This window comes from Platichthys flesus, chromosome 11 (assembly GCF_949316205.1).
Source record: "Platichthys flesus chromosome 11, fPlaFle2.1, whole genome shotgun sequence".
Taxonomy (NCBI): domain Eukaryota; kingdom Metazoa; phylum Chordata; class Actinopteri; order Pleuronectiformes; family Pleuronectidae; genus Platichthys; species Platichthys flesus.
In genome coordinates, this window is record NC_084955.1 from 20,543,882 (window position 1) to 20,569,464 (window position 25,583).

At 41.9% G+C, this 25,583-nt stretch overlaps 1 protein-coding gene across 5 annotated transcripts in view; it reads right to left on the minus strand.

The window, feature by feature from the left end:
- The window catches only part of map7d1a (MAP7 domain containing 1a), a 36,623-nt gene that overhangs the window by 9,917 nt on the left and 1,123 nt on the right, over window positions 1–25,583 (minus strand). For 2 of the 5 annotated variants that reach the window (XM_062398440.1, XM_062398439.1), the window contains exons 2-10: window positions 13,050–13,241; window positions 9,528–9,596; window positions 8,635–8,655; window positions 5,586–5,749; window positions 5,244–5,355; window positions 3,042–3,146; window positions 1,266–1,388; window positions 1,017–1,162; window positions 547–677 (exon numbers count right to left, since the gene is read on the minus strand). In XM_062398440.1, coding sequence (XP_062254424.1) covers window positions 547–677; window positions 1,017–1,162; window positions 1,266–1,388; window positions 3,042–3,146; window positions 5,244–5,355; window positions 5,586–5,749; window positions 8,635–8,655; window positions 9,528–9,596; window positions 13,050–13,241 — 1,063 coding nt within the window. The remainder of the gene's footprint in view (window positions 1–546; window positions 678–1,016; window positions 1,163–1,265; window positions 1,389–3,041; window positions 3,147–5,243; window positions 5,356–5,585; window positions 5,750–8,634; window positions 8,656–9,527; window positions 9,597–13,049; window positions 13,242–25,583) is intronic. The other 3 variants (XM_062398441.1, XM_062398442.1, XM_062398443.1) reach the window with 3 other exon arrangements.

Genomic DNA, 25,583 nt, shown 5'->3' on the forward strand with positions numbered 1-25,583 from the left:
CTCAAACAGTGCATGAAATACACACACACATGCACGTGGTCGCTCTGTTTGACTCCATCGCTGACCAGAAGTGAGCTGAGGGTCAAGGGGATATAAGGTCACTCTTGTTTACAACAGTTTTAGAGCAGTGACTGTGTCCGTTATTTTTTTTAAATATAAATTAAGTGTCCATGAATCCGAAGTTACATCTTCAGATCTTTTTTTAGCACACACAAAGACAAAAACAAATTCAATTTTCTAATTTAACTTGTTAACTCTCCTGTGATTAATCTACAGTCGTGATGAAGATGTTGATTTATTCATAAATTGACTGAGAGCAAATTATTTTAACAATAACTTTAACACAAAAATATTTCTTTAATTGGTGGATATTATTCTAAAATTAATACTTATTTGGTAGTAAATATATAAAAAGTAAAGACAGAAAATATATGTTCTAGTTGTTATATTATGAAAGAATTCAAAATAAATAAAACAATGGATCTAAATGTATTTTCATGTAGAAAAAGTGTGAAATTAGAAATTAAGACACTTTTTTATTTATACCTTGGATCAGGTCTGTGTCTCATGCTCGGTAGAGACTGTCTCTTCTTCAGCACCTTCTCCTTAGTCAGCGCAATTTTCTCCTTCTCGTTCTCCCGTTCTTTGTCTCTCTTTTCTTTCTTGTTCTTATCCATCTGTACGACAAAAAGATTAAACACACAAATTCAATTGGTTTCAATACATTTAGAAATTAATAATGAATCATAATAAAAACAAAGACAATATTCTATATAGATTGTTTTATTTAAACAGGAAAAGAACAGAAATCAAAGTCTTGACTGAGATCATGTTTAGCTTTTTTCAGTAGCAGACACTTAGTAAAAATAGAATGTTCTGATTTAGTTATCATGGGTCTCTGGATACAGTCATATTCTGTTTCTAGCGCTGCTGTAACTTTATGAAGGCTGTGACTGCACTTGGCTGTGAGTGGAGAACATGTTAGATATGTTTCCCAGTTAATCAGGCAGACGCACCGGTGTGGAGCTCCGTCTGCGTTGGCGCTGGGTGATGTCCGGTGTGCTGGACGTGACCCTCCAGCGGTCGGAGCAGCGGTGGTGGGGCTGGTGGGCGCACAGGGTGAGGGGGCTGGCTGAGTACGAACGGGGGCAGAGAGGAGATTCTGAAGGGGAAGATGTTGTGAGGTTAAACCGTATTTTAACGTAGGCTCTGTGAGGAATCAGAAATCCAATCAATGCTAATGCCTTTTTTGTTTGTCAACTTACGACCATCTTTGCCGTTGCTGAGGACACTGGCGGCGCTGCGGCTCCTGGCGATGAAAGACAGCGTCGGCGTCATCAGCCGGTCGACTATACTGCTCTCCCATGGACTCAGAGCAGGGCTGCGGGCTGCAGGAGGGACAAAAACTAATTAATGTCAGTTTCAATTAACCTGAAAGATACGGCTTAAATGGATGTGCTTAGGTGAACCCGGAGCTGTTAGTACATCAGCTCCACACCGTCGACAAACCTGAAGTATTGAAGTGACTTGAGAGGAGCTTTGAAATCTTCAATCCATTAATACCATAACATAGCACCAAAATAAAAATCAAAACCTTTTTCACCAGGAAGGAAATTAAAAGAGACAGTTTGTCAAGTTAAGCCTGAAATGTAGCATGTGTCTAGAACCCCTACACACCTGATCTGAGACACCAAATCCCAGTAAGACACCTCTGGGCGGCACAAAGAGATTATGAGAGGGTGAAAATGAGCCCAGTAGATGTGTCTGTATAACCTTGAGCTGCACGGGTACCACCCAAGAGAGAGGGCGATTTATTTGAAAAGCTGGTCTAGACAGCGAGTCAGTTATTTATAACCACAGCCTCCAGCACAGGAGCAGAGAGGACGACGAGTAAAGACTCATCAGTATTTATTCAGGAGAGACTTTTTTCTTCTCTGGCTGTATGGTGCTGCAACACGGGGACGACGTTGCACCGGATCATCCCGTGGTTAAGCAGCGGAGACAGAGGTGTGTGTGAGACGGGGGATGGGGGGGTGACAGGAGGAATAAAGCTGCTACCCATCTTTTTTCCAGCACCACAGAGAAACAGGACCTGCTCTGGGGCGTTTTCAGAATACATTATCTCTGGGAAAACGCTGACTCACTGATTCACTTTCTAACTTTACTTTTTTCAAAACTCTACAGTTTCTCCAGCTCTGCAGGAGAACACAGAGACCTGGTTAAAGTTAGACCTACAAAAAGAGAACAGCTGCTTAAATCTGGAGCATGAAGACAGGTTGATTCAAGAGATGTTCAGATACCATTTTTCCATTCCTGTCACCGGTTCTGATTATCAGAACCTGTGAGTCAGGTGACACCGATCACATGCCAGTTCATTTACAAACTTACCCTGTAATAACTCTGTATGGTCATTGTTGTATGGCCTGGTTTAGTCATTACAGTTTTATCTGGGTGAAACTAATATTTTAAGAGTGGTATCTGATCTGTGAATATACTTGCATACTCACAGACGCACGACTGAGGCATTTCTGGCGCTGGTCTCAGTATCGGAACATCTCCAGTCAATTTATATTCATATAACCACACCCACCACAGTTTCGATCAATCCATACACAATTTAAGACATAGAAAAGATTCAGCATCCAGCATATTGGGATGAAAATGAAACACAGAAGGATCAGTTTGTGCAAACACACCAGGAATGAAATGACCATCATCTCACAATGAACCAACCAAAGGATAGTAACAGACAGTAAAACACAATATGAACACAGTACATAACCCATAACCCATATTCACCTATGAGCATGCAGAGCATGTCAAACGTGCCGAGCCCCGACCCAAATTATAGACCCAAACAAAAAAAAAGGGTGATGGAAATGGATCAGCCATCAACCATCAAGCACAGGACAGGGACTGAAATCAGAAAGGAGTAACTGAAAGGACAATGACGGACGGGGCCGGAGGTGTCGGCAGTGGCAGGATGATGGACACATTTAACGAGTGGAGGGAGGAGGGGGGCATTCCAGATGTTGTCTTACTTCTGCCGGGGGAGTTCCAGAGCGTGGCGGAGGACTTGGACAGTCGCTTGTTTATAACAGAGTCCACGTGTTTGGGTAGGTTGACCGTTGACAAAGAGCATCTGCCTATAGGAAGCCAAAAGAGCGCCACACAGATGTTCACACAGGTCACATGATTGAGAGGAAGAGGAGGACCTTCTGTGGCGGCACGCTTCATGCTCAAATGATGCCTCCACAAACACACACCCACTCATTGTATAGGCAGGAACACTCGTGTATTTGAAATATGGGCAACCCCCATTAAAGCAAATTCTTCCACTGCTTCCAAGCACATACACGCACAAAGCACATCTGTTCAACCAGCCTTCAGGTGTATAGGCAGGCATCTGTGTTTTATAATTCATAAAACATATGTTACCATGTCATTTACATGAATGAGACTTCTGCCAAGATTTAAATACAATGTCAATGAAAGAAATATCGTTTTGGTGCCTAAAACTAAAGCCTGACCGAAAGAATAAACAATGTAGAGGATATGTGCATTTATGTGTTTAATTTCACAGTTAAAGAGTCTTTTTTTTCTAATTCAAGCTCTAAATATGTGTGTTTTTATTTTATTATTTTATTTAGAATAAATGTATGATTAAACCTCTAAATTATCAAGCCTCAATTGCATTTCTTTGAAACAGAGGTTTGACATCTTAGGGAATCATTGCCAAAAAAATTGGATAAATATATATCTGTATTTTTTAAATATCCCTATTATCAGTATGGGCTCCCAAAATACTCCAACATCTCTTACTAGAAACTGTGTCCCTATTATTCTTTATAATTTACAAAGCACATGTAAACACTGTACATTGGCACCACTTCTTCACGATGAAATCCTCGGTCAGTGAAGTCTTTGGATTATTCAGAGAACAAGTTGCTAGTAAATATTTTACATCTTCCAAGCCAGTGAGCAGCACACTACGTTCAGTTCAACTCTACAGAGGTAAATGAGGTTGTTTTTGTGGTAGGGGTGAAACAATCATTTTAAGGGTCATGCCTACGTGACAACAATTCAAATCATCAAAAGTATGTTAAATATTCTGAGGAATAAACCTTCACAAACCACCTTTTCAAGCCACTACACTTGCCCCATGGAAACAAAACAGGTGATGGAGCAGCTGCTGGGAAACATGTTCTCATTTCAAGGCTGATGACATTAACCGTTATTTCAGAAAAGAGCAAAAACTTGCATCAATTCCCAGTTCCACATCCCTTTTATACACTGCGATCAAATGAGCGTTCTCTTTCCCTGGATGTCGTCAGACAGGATGTGAGTCAGAGAGCATCACAGGAATGAAGGTGTTAAATACACACAAGACATGAAACACGCTCTAAGACTCCTATAGCATCTCCCCTAAAATAACAACTGTCGGCCGTTCCACTGCAGCCTCTTCACGCTGCCGTGGTCTGACAGACGGCTGGCGAGAGAGGAAGGAGCGGAGAGATTGATTGGAGTGTCAATAATTCCCCTGGCATATGGCAGAGGCGATTACATGACGTAAGATGGAACAAGAGTCTCTTCAGATTTTGGACCTTGAGTCAAGAAGGATGGAACAAAGCATCTATCTATGCTCAGTCGATCAAGCTGCACTGTTAACACATCGTTTCTGCAGCATTACCTCATATCTGCATCAGACTGGTCTCATCAGCTGTGAGGACATTTATCAGTTCAAATGAATCTTTATTGGCCAACACTTGGCTGCTGGTGGACAGAGCCCTGCTTACTGCAGCTGTCGTTATAAAGCAGCTCAGTGCATTTGTGCAATCAATTCAGTCTGGTCCTGATAAGAGGCTAATGACTCTGGATGTTTAAGAGGTGAGCAGCAGTCTGCAGGGACGGAGCTGCAGCAGCTAACACATCGGCGGACATGTTGTGGTGAGGTTGGTGCAAAGGCAGTAGATTCAAATATAACAAAGGAAAACCTCCACGTGTACACAGATCTGCCTGAGAAGCTCTTATAAGGCCGTGCTTCTGGCAGCGTTACAGGCCAAACCCAGCAGTGAGCATTAAATACTGCACACAAAACATGGATATCTACTTTTCCGTTAGGTTTAAGAGACACACAACAAAATGGATTTTAGTCTAAATCCCCACAAACTAGCGTTAAGGGTGAACTGCTTTAGCCCCACCCAAGGGCAGAGGCTTTGTGTGTGTGTCTGGGTTGGACTCACCTTCTTTCTGGCTGGAGTTCTGGCTGAGCGCACCGGCCCATGACCATCTCTGCTGGCGGATTTCTGCCCACGTCTTCTTGGTCGACCTGTTGATGGCTGCCTCGTAGCGTTCCTGGAGAGGAGCCGGGGACAGATATCATGTTGTCAAACTGTCAAATGCTTTAAAGGCAATGTGAAGGACACAGAACATTATTCAGCAGAAAAAACTTTATTTGCATCTGAATCTGCTTAGATATTCCAGTGCAGGGGGGTATTCATATTTATCCTTTCTTGCATTTATAATTGTCACCTCTTACAACTACTACAGCATCATCTATTGAAGCGATTATTTAACAAACATACTTTGTTCTTCTCCTGTTTCAGCTTTTGTCTCTCCTCCAGGGCAGATCGCCGTCTCTCCGTCTTGATCCGCTGCTCCTCGAGCTTCCTGCGGCGCTCCTCCAGCTGCTGCTCCCTCAGCTGCCGGGCCTTCTCCTCTTTCTCCAGCCACTGGGACTTTTTGGCAGCTGGGATGGGAGAGACGACACGGTCAGGAGAGCAGGATTTTACCGAACGGGATAAAAGACGCCCTGAGCAAGTCCCCTTTCCTTTCTGAATAGGTAATAATACTCATCCTCTTTAAAAAGGTATTTTATTGAAAAGGTCAGTTTGGTCGTGAAAGAGCAGTGCGATATCTGAAAACACACTTTTGTCACGATAAATATTCAGAGAGTGAATCCCCTCTGAAGTTTAGTGTCGCCCTTCACCTCCATGCCTTTTTTGTGTTGGGAAAATAAATTCGATTCCTTGACTTCTCCACAAAGTAGAGCATAATGCGACATTAGATACAGTACTTCTGAGGTGACACTTTTACTCCACACTAATCGCATCAAGCCTGCGCGTCAGCTTCAATAAAGCACACACACTTTGATATGGAAATGGACTCCTTGTGCCTGAGCCATTCAAAGAGGGCTGTAAAGAAGCGTTTAGCAGCTGTTTGTTCACAACTCGCCGTATTTCTTTAAACTACAAAGTAAAAACTCCATGAAGGATCGGCCTCTGCAAAGGGGAGAGATTGTGTTCTCTAAGGCAACTGGTTGTGGATTTCAGATTCCGGTGATGGAGCGTTGCAGTGACGCTGGGAGATGGCGGGGGGGATTTATTGGGAGCCGCACAGTTCGGCTTTTATCCGGGATGGAAACAAAAAGCTGGGTGATACCGAGGTGCCGGCTGCCAGCACCTTGCGGCAGAGAAAAGATCTGCTGCAGTGCGTCTCTGCGCTCCTCACAATCCGATGACCTCGATTTGAGAGACGCCACATGTTTACCTCCCTGTGGTACAAAGCTTTATGGGAACTGTATGTGACGTGCGGTGGAAACGGCTTCTCGACTCACCCACTGTGCAGCATTTAAAGCTTGCTAAGAGAGACCACGTTTTTCAATCTACAGGGAAAACCCCCGATCGCACATTTTGAGTAACAAGCCTGCATCTCTTCAAATCAGGTGTGTGGACATTTGCTAAATGAATATTTGAATTGGACTCATTATTTTGTCGTATTTTTCCAGAGTAAAGCTGTAGAGTTACACCATGACACAAAGAGTCCGTAACCGCCCACAAATGCAACGTTAAAGGGGCCTGCTCATGATTAATGTAATTTATTTTCTCAGAGTGCAATAAATCTTCAGTCATTTAAGAATCGATTTCATGATAAACAAATATCTTACGTTGGAGTGGCTTTAAGATACATTCCACAACTCCCTCCTGACTGTGATCAGTGCTGACACGTACCATCGGGACCCAAGATCATTAAATAATCATGAAGGCGTGTGTTGTAATGCTGGTGTCTGAAGTATTTATACCACGAGGCAGGAGAGTAGCTGCTGTGCAGTCGCAGCCGATTCGCTGATGCAACTCTCCCAAAGCTTGGTTTAAAAATAAGGATCCAACGAGACACAGGAGAGAAAATGTGGGGATTTTCTAATCCTGACACTACAGCCGAGGCCTGATAAGCCGAGTCTTCCTGACCACGATCTCTGTTAAGCTGATATCGTAAACACAAGCTTTGCCAGCGTCTTATCTTTTATCCAAGTCTGAATGACGGTATTAAACCGGAGCCGTACCATCTGGCGCGCCCTTGTGATCGCCCAATTAGTGTAGACCGCAAGTGTGTCAAACGCATCTTACTGCTGTGGAACACACAGGCGGATCAGACAACACAGTGTTACAGTGTATATGCAAAGTGTATAATAGAAAAACTGGTTCAAAAGAGTCCTGTGTCACATGAGGACATTTATTAATACCATGAATTCCTTCTGTTTTGATGGGAAATGTCCAAATGTGATAAATATAATTATCAGTGTTAAACAAATCAGTTAATTCTACGTTTCACTACGTCAGTTTCCCTGTTTTCCCTGAACTCCAAGGTAAAGAAAAGAAAGATTTATCTGATTGTTAAGTTTTGACTGAGAATCTTTGTCCACGTGTATCTAGATAAAAACCTACGAGAGGAGAAGTTTCTGCTTAACATCCAAACAAGTAAACACTCACTGATACATTTTCCTTCTCCTGGTTCAGAACATTTTGAACTGTGTGATTTCCTTTTGGCAACACAAGATTTGTTTAGGTTTCAATTTCTCGACCAGGATGAATTTGGCTGCAAGCGTCTCTGCAGCCTCAGATTTCTGCAGTGAGACGATAATCACGGTGCTTTTATGACATGTGGCTCAAACGTGTCATCTTCAAAAACAGGATCCAAAGAGTTCAGTGGTGTTTGCAGCTGGATCATGAGGATGAGGTTCAAACTCAGGTCATGCTACATCTTCTATTGATTAGCAATTAATAACATTGATTTACACATAGATGATTAGTTACGTGATCACTCTATAGCTACATGAGGTCAATGAAAACATTGATTATGATATTATAAGAGGAAAAGCGTACAATTAGTTGAAATAAAAAATTATTTACACCAAGGAAAATCATGAGGATTAAATCAATGAAACACTAGGGCTGGGTCATGTGACCAAAACTCTTTCATATTTATAATATTTATTTAATGATAAATCTCTCAATCAAGTTTAAAAATATATATTTAGTGCTTTTTGTCTTCTTATAGCTTATATATATTTTAAATTTGTTAGATTTTCTTCTTTATCAGGGGCCAAAATGTGAGAGTTGAGGTCAGAGCATGTTAATACATGTTTCTCTGTATTTTTCCAGTGGTAAGCAAAAAACATTGGATCCATTTATCATTATTTCTGTATGTATGTTTTTTCTGTGTATTGCCCAGCTCTAGTTTAAACTACTGAACGTCTAAAGGTTGACGCATCCACATGAAACAGAATGATCAAAAACATCACCACCACCACCACCATCACGACCACCACCACGTGCACGTGCCTGAGTGGCTTACCTTGTAACTTGCTGAGCTCTTCTGCAGGAGGAGGAAGAGGTGAGAGAGAAGACAGAGGCAACTGTCAATCATGCAAAGCAGTGCACGCCCGGCACAGAGCCGGGTGCTAATGTGACAGCCACGTGTTAAAAAAACCAAAGAGCTGTAACTTCATCAAACACATGAAGACAGCTTTGTCAGTTGATATGAAGACAGAGGGGAACTTTCCTGTCCATCAAACTGATGGGTTTCATTTAGAGCCTGACCGATACATCAGTTGGCTGATATGAGGCTTGCACAGAATATATGAATTATATTCTTAATTAAAGTTTGCAATATCTTGTGTTTCTTTTGTTTATAAATGTTTTGGGTTAAATGGTAGAATATCAAATTTTCTTGATTCAAGGTTTGATACCAGCATCTTAGGATGTGATAAACCATCACTCTCCATTATGTGTATCGGCCACAAGTTGATATTGGTCGGGCTCTAGATTTTTAGATTGCAGAAGAAGGCTTGGTGCTTCGGTGACTCATCGCTGTTAAAGGGGAAACATCTCAAAAGGAGTCATGTTGTATTTTTCATTACGGCCACAAAAGGTTGAGGTTTTGTGAGCGTAAGGAAAATTTCGAATTCAAATTATATATTTTAGTGCAGACGTGAGGATAAATAATAAGTCAAACAACAAACAATAAAGCAAAGGTTTTAACAAGAGTGTTTCAGCAAAGATGCAGGAAATAAATGCCCCATGTTTCAGTTCTACAGTGTAGAACTGAAACATGTGTACATGCAGCCTACAGCCCAGGAGCAACACAAGCTGAGGGACACTAAACAACCTCGTTCACCCCAACACTAGGGGGCACTGTCTTCTTGTGTAAAAGGGCATTTTGTCTCACGACCCCTTGTTTACACTTACCCAGATATTTGGCCTTTTCCTCTCTCCGCTCCTTGGCCAACTTCTGTCTCTCATCTGCCTTTATGATGTCTGCAGGCGAGAATTGACCAGGGATCAATAAATATAATGTTTATCAGCGGTTCTAAACAAAAACATGTAAATATCAAATGACCAGTTGGACCAACACAATCTAGACATATTTCAGTAAACAGCTGCTTTCAGGCGTTAAAATGTTCAGAGAATGCAGATACCCAGGTCCCTGCTAAAATGTGAACATGTGACATGGGAGAAAAAATTGACGTGCGTCGATGACGGACCCAAAACAAAAAGAATACAAATATCTCAGAATGTAAAAAGGTGCCATGATGTCAACTTGAAAAGACAAAGATAAGAGTGTCTTGGAGATAAGAGCCGAGGCCAAGATCTGTTGTAAACAATAACACAGCAGAGTTTAAGACCTGCCTCGTGCACACTCTTGAGGCGCCACCCCTTCACCTGAATGACAAATATTCCTGTGAACTGTGTCTGACCTGGACAATTTCCTGCTGCGTTCTTCACATGTGACCAATCTTGACTGAAAACATCTTATAAAAACTTCTGGACTTGTTCCAAACTGAGTGAGATTCACAACATAGATCTACGTAAATAAACAACATTTTATTACTACTTAATAAAAAGAGTACATTATCACTAAGAGCTTCCTTAGATCCTAATCCTGCAAATTAACTTTTATCCATCAGGATTTGTGACAGATATTTGTTTCTGAATAAAACCTGCGTCTGCCCTGTGACAAACACATGACTAAGTGTTTACATAATTCCTGCCAAGTCGGTGCATCAAAGGCATTTAACTGTTAAACCACACGGAAGTGCAAACCACGTGACAATGACCAGACACTAGCAGCAGCTAGATTTCAACACCGATGCTCGACACATGGCTGAAACTGATGTGTTGCTGAAACTACTCAGTATTTTCTAGATTTTTCTAGAAGAACAAAGCAAAGAAAAAAATCAACAGGCAAGCTAATCTCCAAATAAAAGCTGCAGCATGTTGCAGGTCCACTAAATCTCCTGTGTCATCTGGGTGTGGGTGCATGTTTGACTGTGGTACGTAATAACTACAGGGGAGGACATACATTTTCTTGTCCTGTGACATCTCTGATGCTCGTTCAACAATCCCTACACATACCTCACTGAGACGGAAGAGAAGAGCAATGCAAACAAACACTGGACTAAACCATTTCAAGAATTCAAACTGCGTCTTTCTGAAAAAACTCACTTTTGTTCAGAATGTCCCAAAGACAAATATTTAAAACCAACGAAAAACCAGTGATTTAATTAATCAAGGAGTTAATGTGTGACCTCAAATATATTGATTAATCAAGAAGAGCATAGGAAAAATCATCATCTTTGCCTCTATATTTACAACACAAAGATGACTGCAGCAAATTAATTGATGTTTCTCAGTTCTTACTAATAATAGCCCAGCAGCAATAACAGCTGATTTAATGATGCTGAGCACGATGATGCTGCAGCCTCACACCATGGGAGGTTTTCTCCACATTTATAAATTTCTGGTGCATCATCCAAACAAATGAGCTTAAATGTTTACTAATCAAAACAGCTACCATGTGAAGTCATATACTCATATGCACATTTTTACCACAGATAACTGGGAAACACAGACTCTGACTCCACTCTTCATCTTTCTAGAGCCTTCACGCTTCATCATCAGCCTCAATCTTCACCGACCAGATGTTCACCATCAAACACAAAGGAACTTATCCTTCAGCATCATCTAATGGGGGGAGGTGTGATTCATAAGCATGACAACAATCTGCGGCCTCCCCCTGAGAACAAACTCTGACCCACTTTGAATATTTGCAGGACCCAGGAAAGCCCAAGTGCACGTTGTGGGTCAATGTGATGCTGCTGCTGTTTGCGTGAACAACCTTGTTATTCATTACGTCATGTGCACAAATGTGGTTCTGAGACACAAACAGAAAATACACACACACACACTGGTATTCTTTTAAAATGTCAGCTCTATTATTTTCTTCGCCTCTAAATTGTTGTTCTATCCTGTGCAGGGTAGCGACTTGCAGCCCTCATTTAATGGACAAATAAGAACGAACAAAAAGGAAGAAAGAATAGATAGTCAGTAATAACAATGTAAGAATCCTTGACACTAGCTGCCTGATGAGCTTCAACTGAAACAATCACTGACAGAGATGTGACAAAAAACAAGTGAACAGACCATGACCAGAAAGGAACTACAAGCCTCGACCTTTCATTTGACTAATGAAAAAGCCACAGAGAGTTTTTCCTCTTCGCACCCACCTCTGAGGTGCAAACACAAATAATGAGCTTAACGGAACAAGCGGAAAAGGAACCTGGAGAACAAAGGGGAAGTATGGGTCATTTTTGGTATCAGGAGAGTTAGGGCTCAACCACATGTTTATCCAAGTTAACCAAGACTTTGGCAAATAAACAAAGAACTGCTTGTTTTCATATGACTGATGTGGCAAAGGAAGTATAACACAAATCAGAACTGGCTGCGTTGTTGTAGTTTTGTGAGCAGTTTGGAGGGTTTATCCTCCTCACCTCATGCTTCAGGAATAAAGACCATGACCACAGTGAATGGATTAATGGATAGGGAATAAAGAGGCTTATTCTCCAAAGACCCTCAAACGTGCTCCTTAGACTCTGCAAAATGCTGTTAGCCGGTGGCTGCGGGGAGTTCAAGCAGAGGCAGTGTGGACGCAGCTATGGTGCAAGTACCAGGCCGAGCTAAACGCCTTCTTGGCAACCGGTAGTCTTCCTCAGGTTCCCTCTGCCCACCCTTCATTAGGGACCAGTGCATGGCAGTGATAAGCATTGGCTATCCACTTACCAACAAAGCTCATTTGTCCACGAGTTGTTTTTCTTGACTAATTTAATTCTGCCTGAAATCTTCAGACCCAAAGCTGCCGACTTCTCACATCAGCAGCTTCTGTTCCAGCACTTACAACCTGCAGCAGCTCTATTGGATTTAGCTTCATGTCTGAAAGCGTGTGGTGGCTGTAACTCCGATACTAAAGCATTACCTTCCCTCAGGAGAGCTGCCCCGACTCCAGCAAAGTGCAGATGTACATAATGGCACCATTATTGGAACACAGAGCCAAAGAACAGGTCAAGTTCAGCCTCGAGAGCAGGTTTTTCAAACAACTGAGCTCGAAACAGGTTACACAGTTTTCTTTTTTATATTTTTAAGCCTCAGCAGCAGGGTGGCACACTGAAAATCCTGTGTCTCATTCTCGTGAATGTCTCAGGAACACATTGTGGAAATGTATTTTAATATTGGCACAATTTTCCTCTTGGATTCAAGAGTAAACTGATTCGATTTTAGACGTAAAATCATATTTAAACATCACATTTTCACCATAAAAAGATAAGATACACTTTTAAGTTCAAGCTCAAGTTTTCACTACATGAGGCTGCACAGATATGTTAACCTTCCTGGTTGAGGAAAACAAACAGTAAGGCAGTAATTATTTCCCTTTACCTTGTTTAGACCTGGGTGCAGGTGATGCTGGTGATCTGGGCGTGATGTCAGATTTTCTGGGGGTACTCAGCCTTCGGTCTACATCCTTCTTAGCTGGAGACTCCATCCTCTTGGGGTTGTCTGAGGTCGGGGGGCTGCTCTCCCCCTCTGGGTCAGGCCTTGTGGGGTTTGTGTCAAGATCGGAGTAGGGAGCTGGTTGAAGAGACAGACAGAATAAAAACAAGTTGAGAAAATGACACTGTTAAAAAGGCAACAGGCATAGATGGAACTCAACCAGTCGGACTTCATTCCTGTCAGTGCCGGGCCAATGAGGTAGTTTTGTGGATGACATAAACTTCCGCAGAGAGCTGTACTGCAGCGAGAGGGGTGGAGTCTGTGTGTCTGACAACTAGACTATTTTCTATGAGAAATGACAACATAATGAAACAGAACGAAACCAACCTATATAAGCCCCTCTGTTTCAGCACAAGGCCTCTTTCAGTTGTTGAGCAACATTTACAGCTGAAAAGATTACACCATTTGCTCAGAAGCACAAGATAACAGGCCTTTAGCCTTCTCTTCTAATTCTATGTCTAATACCATTTCTACTCTGCGGTTGATTTATCGAGTCACCGGCCGGAGTGGATGGCCAGACGCCCAGGCAGAGCAAAACAGTAATTGGCTTTTTGGCTTTCTGATGATTCTGTTCAGGTGAAATGAATTGCTTAGTAAAACCGAATCACGTTTACCAGAAAAGTTGTCAAACTTTATTTTGATGAAGAAACCTCAGTTTAGGTTCTTCTGTACTTTCTGAGTTTTTTGTTTGAATAATAGCCGGGTGGGTTTGGACCGCAGCTTCACTCGCAGCACCATGACTCATGTTTGGCAGGCTGCTTGAACTTGAAGCTCCTACTCTCCTTCCATTAGATTGCCGAGGCTTTGACGGCCGGACAAAGACCCTCACGGGAGGGACATTCGGCTTTGTCCGCTCAGCATCGCACCGCCGTGCTCCCGGTCGAACCATGTTGGAGCACAGTATCTTTCTGCATAGTCTCTGAAGGTAAACACTGGGGCAACATGCTGTAAATTATTCAGTCTTTGGCTTAAAAACAACACAGACGGTGGGGGGGCTGTCACATCGAGACAGTGAGCGTACTAAAGATTTACTATTCAAATGCTGGGCTATTCAGCAGTTTCCAAAAGACGAGTACCAATAAGGAGCGAAACCAATGCTGTGCAACTTCAAAGATCCTAGAGTTGAGTTCATAACTTTACAATCTGCTTCTTCTTCAGCCAGAAACGTTTCCACAAAGTGCCGTCAAACTTTTCTTTAATCAATTCCTTGTGAGTACAAGCCAAATATCTGCATGAATGAATATCAGCTTTTCACTAATGCAATGCACAAAGATACAGTCTCAGGCCTTATAAGAAAGATTGAGTCCATGTCCCCCATCTGGGGAGAAGGAAGCATCTACTGACGACCTTGAGTTGGACAAAGCCCGATGGGTAAAGAGAGAGAGAGAGAGAGGAAGAATAGCGGCGCGAGTCTATGAAAGAGTTCAGCTGGGAGACAAGACATTGTGTTTCCCTTGTCAAAGCATGCCACTATTAAATAAGCATTCCTCGGGCAGCGATGTGCTCCGACAGAGAGGGGCCATTGTTGTGGTCTCTGCTTGGCAACGGGACGGCAGCCAAAACACTGCAATGACAGCGAGAGGGGAGCGGTAGTGAGATGGAGTGAAAGAGGAGGAGGAATACACTCCTCCGCTCTACTGGTTGTCAGTGCAGTTTTAGGACAAAATGTATCATTTGTGGAAAGACATATGAAAGAAGAACCCAGATATGTATAAAGGGAAGAAATAAGAGAAAGGAAAAATAGCTTCACACCGAAGGAAAGGTAATCCAGACGGCAACACTGGTCCTAATGTTTGTGACTGACTTCATTTAAACCCAAATAAATCTAGGGCCTCTTCTCTTACTTAATTGAGTGAAAACCCATAAAATGAGGATTTAGTGTCACGTAACATCGTTATTATCAAACAATTCCCTACAACAGTTTGAGGTAAAATGATGCTACACAACCTCATCATCATCATCATTGTGACTACGCACATTTTCTCACAGATCCCTTTGGGCAGATATGACAGTTAGGGGTGTTGTGTTGCTTGCAACCCGGGGAGCACTTTCCCATTCACCTGAGAACTGGAGCTATTAACAACTGGCCGACTGACGAGAGAGCGGGAGAGACTGCGATCCACACTGTCAAAGATGGAGATGGAGAGAATGAGAATGAAACGTACTCCGGATCGTAGGTGGCCCTCACAATGAATACCAATGAAACGTGACGCTCTCTGGGGGAGATGGGATGGGAGCTGAGGGAGAGGAGGACCGCTGCTGCGTAGCGAGGGACTGAAACAAGGGCTGATTGATTGAGGGAGCGACTGAGCGAGCTGCCAGACAACCGGGAGGGTACGATACACAACGTCTTCGAGCTAATGCGAAAGGAACACTATGAACTGTGGCTGCAACTAACAGTTATTTCCTTTGGTGTTTAATCTGCTGAAATCATTTAGTTGAGAAAGCCTGTAATCTAGAAGTCGTAACTTGTCAGAACAATAAATGTTCAATAAATGACTGAAACATTATTTGATTTAAATGGTCTGTTCTTGTTTAATTGAATAAAATAATCAACTGCTCATTTGAGAAAGGGTTGGATCTTTTAATGAATGCATCCCTGCTGTGTTTCCATCACGCACACTACCTCGTGCATGTGTGCAACAGTGCGAACAATGACACACTCATCCCTTCTGACAGTATTCTGCTGATTAACAGACACTAATAATAACTTGCAAAGTAGCATTGTAATATCTCAGCGAAGGCCGTGAAGGAGAAGAGGAATGAAAGTTAGCAAATATGAATAAAGGTAATGCCAGCTTTCTTTAAATGTCTCCTTAAAGTAAATGCATTCAGAAGGACAGGCCACAAGAACACAACCATGTTATTGGGTGAGGAATAAAACAATATCAATAATTATCGATATCAGCAAAAGGATTATAACAAAGTTCAATATATATCAATATAATGTTTACAGTGAGGAGGTATAACACATGATTGATCTACATCAGATTTATAAAATGTTTTGTTTATATCAAGTGTTTGTCGTTCTCTGCCCATAAAGACAAGTTTAAAACTATAATCTTCCCTCAGGAGCAAAACTCTGTCTTTAAACTTAAAGTAAATAATAATTTCACACTTATCATGATAATTATCAATATCAACTGTTGTGAAATTCAACATATCAGGTCCAAAGCACACAAACGAGGCATTTTGCTGTTGAATACTTAACAAAAATGTAACTTTGTTTTCAAGAAACTTCCACAGAGCAACTTTAACATTTAAAAGGTCTGGTAAGTTGAATCTTTCCAGTCAATCGGGGACGTGTGCTTGTCCTAACCTGACACGCTGATGATATTTGGATGACTGTGACCCAAGCAAACAAGATTGTGACATACACATGTCGGGCTTTAAAGAGTAAGCTTAAGTAATATTTGCACAGATGACCTGATGCAATGACAAAATCTGTTCATCAATACATGAACTCTGGGATTGGGCTAATCAAATGATCCTGTTTTTAACATAACTCATGTTCTCATGTGGTGCATTCATGTGTGAAATTGTTGCATAATCGGGAATATGAGTCAAATTTTATGTTGTTATTCCCACAGTACAACACAGGGGGTTGCTTGTGTCACCTGAGTAACCGCCTCTTCAATAATAACACTCCAGCTTCCTAAAGGATCTGCCCCCAGGGGACAGCTACAGCCAAAATCCATTAGACCACCCTCCGATGACATCCCCTGCATTATTCATATTCATAAATCAATGCACATCAACTTCCTTTAGAGAGGCTGGAGTTTCCATCGAGACCAAACATGGAAATTCACTTTGATGCCTCTTATTATTGGAAGGACAGAGACAGTGGGTCAGCAGTTCACAAGCTTGACAACAGTCTGTCCTCAGCGTTCCTGGAGACCTTTATGTCTTGTATGGTTGTTTCCCATGAAAGATTAAAGATATTTTGTTTTGCCAGTGTCAGACTCTCCCTGGTTTAAAGCTGGAATGGACCTTTTGTAAAGGAATCTCACCTTTACAAAACAGTGGACTGATAACCTGGTTAATTGATATGAGCCTTTCACTATCAATGTTGTTGTTTACTTAAATGTGCCTATATGAAAATGCTAATTACACAAACACTTAATAGCTATTTATAATCAAGTTAAGTTTTAATCTATAAAATCAAAAGCTTCAATCACATTTTTTGTTGTAATGATTTGATAACGACATCTTAGGAATTATTACCAATTTTTTTTCAATATATATCAGCTGATTTATTGGTTTAACAATAGAGATTTCAAGCCAAGCTTTTATTTTGAAGTTGTCAAATAATCCAAAAGCCTCTTAGTGAAGCCGTGTTACTATGACTGCATTAACATATTATTAGAATCATCTCTTTCTAAGGTGGTAGACAGTATAAATCATTCTTAAGAGCATCTTCAAGTTACTGTCCTGCTGTGATTGCTTTTGTTTAACCTCCATTTCAAATGAGTATTCAACAGCTATGAGATCCTGCAAAGTGGGTCAGAGGAGGTTCAGGAATCGGCAGCACTGTAACCCTGCACCACAGCTCAGTTGCCCCCCCATCACATCTCCCTATGGGGGCCTCTATAGCTGCAGATGTGGAACAAAGCCCCGTGCACTGAAACCGTTTACATGCAAACTTAACACAATGGGAGAAGCTTTCTAAGTCAGCAGAAAGGGCAAAGGAACCCCTGCAGAAGTTGGTGGGTAATGCATGCATGCACAAGCACAGTGTGGGAGCAGAACGGCAGGTTGAGAAACAGCAGGTGAGGAGCTGCCGTCTCCTTGTTGGAGGCAGGTCTGATTGGTCGAAAATGCATTCGCAACTCCAAATGTTGGTTTGGGAAAATGTGAGGCAGCCTCTGAGAAGCCCTGTGGTACATTCAGTCCCAGAGCACAATTACAGAGGAATTCACTGCCTTACAGTTTAGCTTATGACATTGGGGAGTACGGTTAAAAACTGGGACAACTGCTAATTCCGTCACAGAAAATGGGATTTAGAAGAAAGGCTATTTCAAAGCGTAATATTTCATTGGAGCAGGTTATAAATACACGGAGCCGAGGCCGCTGCTTTGTTTGTCGCATCACCTCCAAACCTGCAGGGCAAGGGAGCCCTTCTGGTTTTATTATTTTAATAACTGAGTAGGACTATTAATGTCAAAGTACAATAACAATTAGAGGAAGAACATGTTTGGGGAATAATACAGAAGCAGAGGTGAGAGGATATGTCCTTGCAACTGCATGGACCCACATTGTAATGGGAGTCGGTTCGTATCAACACAGCTATATGAGCTATACGATCTGACAGGCAACTGTTCTAAGAAAAGCAACTTGGCTATTTTTCTACCTGTTCATCAGAGACCTATGAATCAGGGTAAGAAAAACCCTGTGTCCTCTGAAACAGAGAAAAACACATGACTCACTGTATGACAGAATCAGCAAACTATGACAGCACATTGATAAGACACTGTTTGCTCTTTGACAGCTCAGGGAGGGATACTTTCGGTCGAGAGAATCTGTAAGAAGGAAGAGACAAAAACAAGCCGACATAACGGATGTTAAAAAAATATGTGGGAGTGATGGTTCGTTTTGAAATGATCTTGGTGTCAAGATCAGCTGGTCAGATGTGAGGAATTCAGTGTAGAGCTGCTGCTAGTTCCCAGTGCAACACCCAGAGCGCGGAGTGAAAATATAGGGCATGACATGGAATATTTATGAAGCCGAGAACTGTGCTCTTAAAACAACCCTGACTGCCTTCTGCAAAACAGATAGGAAAATATGTTACCACACAATCAGACCACCAGCAAATTAACTAAAGGCTTATAACACAATAGTGGCACCATTTAAATATAACTAATCTTTTTTTTTTAAACATAGTAAACAGTGTGTAAATCTACTTCATTCTCCGAGAAAAATGTAAATGAGGCAAACATAGTGCAGAGGAAACGGAATTGAGTGTGAAATCAAAAGAGTGGAACGGAGGAAAGGGCGGCAACGAGGAAAAAAGGAAAAGGAGAACTCTGGAAACAGCCAGAGAATGGACCTGCATCTCATTTGGACCATGGTACTAATGAACTACCTCATCGCTTACCCCCCTAACCCGGAGCCCCTTCACACTGTTGTGTCCCTACTGCAGCGAATAGGGTGATGTAAGAGGGCAACAGGGGGCCCAGACACACAGGAAGCACAGTGTAAACAACAAGCAGCGCCTCCACGCCAGACCGGGCCCTGCATGTGTGTGTGTGTGTGTGTTTAGAGAGCAAAGTTTTCATCACAGTCGCTTTCAGCTGAGAGCTACAATTTCAACAGGAACTGAGAAAAATATCATTAACTGATGTAAACTGCACTTAAAAAAAACGGCACAAAAGATTCTTCAGCATCTCAGCAGAGTGGTTTTAAATTACTGACTGCAGTTTTTTATTATGTCTAAAAAGAAATTGATTGGTTCGTTAAAACCAACAGAGAAATTTGAGAAGGAGAGTTATCTCATGTTCTTGCTTGTTTGGCTCGTCAACGTTAGTAACTGAAGGGATGTTTTCAATATCAAATCTCAAATTTATCAACCACTTCTTGATAAATCCATACATTTTTAATCCCAGGGGTAACGCAGACATACCAGAACAGCTAGTTCTGTTAGACCAACACTCCAAAACCCAAAGTTCATCTATTTATTAACACAAAGGCATCAATGTCTCATGATAGAGCGGCTGAAACTGGGATTTTCACTAATATCAAAGTTTTTAATTGACTATTCAAGTTATTGCCTGACTGTTTCAGCTCGTACACAAAACCAAATTGGTCAAAGAGATCTGATGCAGACTGATAGCCACGCTACGATTGCTGTCTGCTGGATACCACCCAACCAGGACAGAAGACACTTCAAAAGACAACATTCCTTCACGGCATGTCAAGTGACTGAGGCATACTACTGTCTCTGTCAGTGGCTGGAGCAGATTTCATCCCATCACCTGGCCCAGGCTGAGGATAATGCCTGCAGTTTAGTTGCTGCCGTCTCCCGCACTATGAGCCAAAGCCCCCACGCTGAAAACAAGCTCAGCCTGTCTGAATTAGCAGCAGCTCCCCTGGGGACCCTGCATTCGCCACCAACATGCTACCATATAAACAAATAAGTGACCTAGACCGCTTGACAAGCTGGTGGGCGAGAGTGTCGAGAACCTCCAAACTCGAGGGAACTCGACGTGACATTAGAGGATTTGGTTGAATTTCTGTCTGGGCGGCACAATCTGCCATTCAGAGCTGGAAGCAGTGTATTGGCATGCCAGCCAGTTGCTCCTGGCAACCTGTTTTCAGTGTTTCCCATTTGGGGGTTGGGAAGTAACAGCATGATCTAATTCTAATTTGTATCAATGGGCGAGTGGGGGTGTTGTGGATGAGTTTTCTTCAGAATGGGATGTAAGCTATTTGTACTGGTTTTTGAAGAGTTTGGCATTTTGTAATTAAAGTTGGCAATGACCACAATTTAATTTAAATCTAATTCAATCAGGCAAAGATCTTTCTGACAAGACGATAAATTGCTTCACTGAGACTTCAAAAAATATATAACTGATGACTGGCTACACCCTTTTCTTTAGGAGGGGAATCTATCAATATTCTGCCCCCCGAAATATGACCATTAGAAAGTACATTAAATGGGTTCTAATGGCCTGTGGTCAACCAGTTAAACACTTGCAAAGCTTTTCTGCCTCTGCAACGTTGCCTTTATGAATTTTTCATATGAATCTGTGTGGCAGTCTATTTGTCTGTGTGAGTTCTGGTGGTAACTCACAGAACCACCACTTGTTACCTGGTTCTAAAATGAATATTTTCGTGAACATTACCTAAAGCTAAAAGTCATGCGTAAACAATAATCTTGTGACTGTTACAACATACAATTACAACTAACAGTTATCATTTGCTGGATTTTTTGTCTCTCCACTCAAAAAACCAGTCCTGCTCTATCCAGTCATGGGTTTCATAAACAGGTAACTACACGGAGGCACCTACTCCCTAGTTGTGAATCCTGTCATTTGTAAGAAATCAGGCAAAAGAACTTATAGAAATCTGCCAACAATAACTCCAGATAACATATGATACATCTGCCAGGGAATATTCAGGGTGAGTGTATTGTAGAAGAAATGTGTCCTTTAGCTGAACAGGAAGTGGCCTAATATCAGCAGATAGGTCCAGTGACTGGAACTGTCAGAAGAACAGAGAGCAGTCACACGTCTGGGGATATTTTCAGCCTTGATGGAGGAGGCACTGGCAGGAACAAGTGACACAGTCCAAATCTAGACTTCCCTCCCCTTGTCCTTCGACTGTCCCAGGAAGAAGGGCAGTAACGCTGACTGATAATAGATTAAAGCAACAGCACTGCAGCACTGCACCTTCTTTACATATTGTCCCCGTCAAGACAGAGAGACAAAAAGGGGGTTAGGTAAATCAGACGCAGACTTCAAGTAGCGTGTCTGTTTTTAACGAGGCTCTTGTGGGGAGTTAGTTGTGAGAGTGTTATGCTTCTTTGGCATTCTGCTCGGCTGCTGCAGCATCTAAAACCACATGTAGGCCTATATTCTATCCTTTTGTTCTGTGTCTTAGACTGTCTTAAGTACGTGGTGGTTTTAAAGCAGAGCAGAATTGTCTTCAGTCAAATATGATATACTTGCCTTGCCTTTCTTTGAGCCAATAATTTGAACAAACTGCATATTCGTCAATCTGGTTTCATCCTGCTTTGGTTATAATTTTGTTTTATCTTGGAACCAATCTCCCTGAATGTCTCTGTGGGTTGGAAACCGTAGAACCTGGAGAAAACTCAAACAGGCCCAAGGGGAACATGCAAAAGTGCAATGACACCACTTCACAATCAAGCCATCTCTTTTACTAAATAACTTTCCCTTGTGTAATAACACACACTTCTTTCACCAAATACTTGGGACTCTGTTATCATCTTATTCTCCTGCAGCTGATAGCAAATTACAGGTGGTCCTTAAAACAAGACCCAACTCTCTGAACGATCAACCGTATTATATTTCAAAGCCAAAAATCCAAAAAGATCCAAAAGAGATAAAGATGGGTTATGATTCATTCCTTCAAGTCAATCTTCAAACACATTGTCAGTAAGTGCTCGGGGCAGTATCTAAAGTATCTTTTGAGTATCTTAAAACTGTAGCCCCCAGACATTTCTCTAAGTGTGGCTAATAACTTCTCACACTCATCATCAGCACAACAGCCTTATAACACAAAAGCTTGAATCAATTATTTGTCATATAATTAGCATTTAAGGGACATTAGCTGGTGAGACCACAGGAACGTTCTCTGGGGTATTTGAGCCACCAGGTGGGTTAAACAGGTAAATGGGTGATTCAAGAGCAGACAAGTTAACAACTTTAATATTAATTAATTAGTAGTTGTAGAGATTCTTCTTGGAAATAAGACATATCTCTATTTCACTTTCAGGAAGGACACACCAGGGCATACAAATACAAACATGAACTGAGGCAGCCTGCACGTATTGACCACTTTTTAGTAGCTATTACCCGGTAGAGACGGAGAGCTTGCACACTTTGAGTGCTGGTTAATGGGAAGGCTTTCTACATCATTTGCCTCTCCAGCGCACTGGGATTGAGATTCACCTCTACTACTGGCCTGTGAGAGGTCGATGTCTGGGCGGTGTGATTTACACCATCTGGGTGCTACAGAGCGGGCTGGCGGTGACGTGATGCCTCCTCTATGTGGATCGTTCTTGATAAGGCAAAAGTTTTTTTAAATAATTTTTTTTCACAGTTTTCACATTGCTTCTTGTGTTGCCTTCCTCTTGTCTCATTCAGTGTTGTCATTGCACGTTTATTCCCCTTTGTGGACTATCCTAAACTAACAGGACAGATGGGCTATTGTACATAGACATGGACATGGCCATAGTAAAGGTTGCACATGTACGGGTTGTCAATTAAATGCACCAGAGAAGCTACTTCAGCATTGAACCCACTCCTTGAGTATTTGGACAGTGACAACATTTTTGGCTATCTACTCCGTTATATTGGATTTAGAAATGAAACAATGACTCTGCAGTTCAACGGCCAACTTTCAGCTTAAGCTTAAGAGTGAACAGTGAAGGAATTGTAGCCCAAACATTAAAAAAAAACAATTGAGCTCTGACACCGTTCAAACCAAATAGTGAAAACCTCAACTGGATTATTAAAACCTCAGTGTTATTATTTTAAATCCAGTGGAGCACAGAAAAGCCGAAGCAGCTGAAAATGTGTCACAGTCTAAAAACTGCATCGTAGTTTCAAAAGCAGAGCTCAGCGCCACAGTGCTGGCACGACTTCAGTCAGATCTTTGTGACTCAGATGTTACTGTTCACTTCTCGTCTCTCTCAGAACTTCATTGGAACAGGGCTGAGCGAGAGCTTTGAACATATCAGAACATGTGGGAGCCAGAGCGCCCCCAGTTTCTAGCTTTAGAGGAATAATCAATGCATCTACAGACCAAAAGAAAAGTTATATAACAAATGTGCAGAGTTCGCTAATTTAATTATTTTTGCCACAAATGCAGTTTGTCATTTATTCTAAAATGTAGAGATTATAATGGATTGAAAAAGCCATTGGATGCAGTGGCACCACTCAGTAACAATCAAATAAGATTAATAAGCAGCAAAATAATAAAACAAATACCATGTTGTGCCATTATTTTCTTTGACTTGTAAATTCTGACTCTTTTCCAGTCCAGATAACAGCAGATTACAGATCTATTGCTTCAAATAGACAGTATAAAGCCAGACTGATTCATTTATAGTTATTTATATTACATTTATGGTTGGACTGCAAAATATCAAGCCTCAAATACATTTCTTTGACATAAGAGTTTGAGGACGCCATCTTAAGAATCAACGAATGATATGTTGGTATTAGAATAACTTTACTGCACAACATGGGGGCCGGCATCAGCCCATTAAAATCCATATGTCAGCTCTAAAATAATATCTGTACGTGTTAGTGTTACAGTAGAATGCACATTTACTGCATGACCACAAATACAACCATGAAGGCAAATTAATCTCTTTATATTCACAAATATTCAGTCAGATGTTTTTGTTTTCCTACATGACAGAGGATGATGATGCTGCATTTCAAAGTGGTTTTCACATGTGGACGACCCGTCATACACGTCTCCCGCAGGACACGACAACATGTCATCGTGACACACACGTCACCACCACACACTGTTCACAATTAATAACAAAGCAAAAAGCTTCTCTCTCCTCTGTAATTCAGTCAGGCTCCATTATCAGCCTGCGGAGCTCACTGTGCTCACGGGATCCCGGCCGATGCCAGTTTACAAAGATGCTGTAGCGTCTCTCTCCAAAAACGGGACATGGTTGCACGTATTCCACCGATTACATAACAGCTCCTGCGGCTGAAGATGTGTTAAGCGACTGATCCTGGTCACTACAGGCTCGACAGCTAAAAGCCGCTGCATTAAATTTGCATTATGTCTGATTAAAACCTTTAAGCATCCCCTCTTGGACACGGTGCAACTCCAGTAAGCATTCCTAGTGAGGCTAGAAAAGGCTAATCACAAGGGGAGCAAAGTAAAGTGTCTATTCATCTCAGCTGGTCACAGCTTATCTGTTCAGGTAGGGAAATTAAAGGTGACGGCCGAACAGAGCCGAGTGTCAGAGAGTGTCGCAGAGCGCGGAGAGGAGAAAGCCTGAATAGAGAAAAGAGGGATTAGGAGATCTTCTCCAGAAGTCCTGGCAGCAGGTTTTCACAATAATTGGCCAGGCCCTCGGCAGCTCTGGTGCAAAGGCAAAGGAGTTCACAGGCAAGACAGATCAAGTGAGTCCTCTTTAGTGGCAGGATTCCAACAAAAGAAGAAAGAACATACGTCCGGGAGGATTTTTGTGTTTGCAAACTACCATTAATCTGATTGAGGTCCTTCCTGGTATCATAAAAGGTTTGCATCTTCCTCATGATCAATGTTATAACAAGATTTTCAGTGTGATCCTGATGTGCTCCAGACGTGAAAAACACGATCACAGAGTCTTTGAAATTAGTCACAAGGAGTGTTGGAGCAAGTTGCTTATTAGAGAAATCTTGAGAAGCAACTTCTGATCATTTTAAATGAGCATGATAAGCACATCATCATGAGTCTGGCTGACGCATCACAAACAAAGGCCTGGTGTATGATGGGAGCTTCTCCCGGCTACATATAGAGTATGTTATTCTGAACATGGCTGATTTACAGACCCTCCACTCTGATTCCCACGATCAGGGTGGAGCACGAATCTCCTCCTGCTTGATGCAGGGCCAGAAAAAACGAGTCGACGTCCGTCTGCAGCCCCCTGTCAGCAGGAAGGAAGTTTGCTGTTGTCAGAGGGAGGTCACATTGTGAAGTCCCCCGTCTGTTTCCAGAAACAGG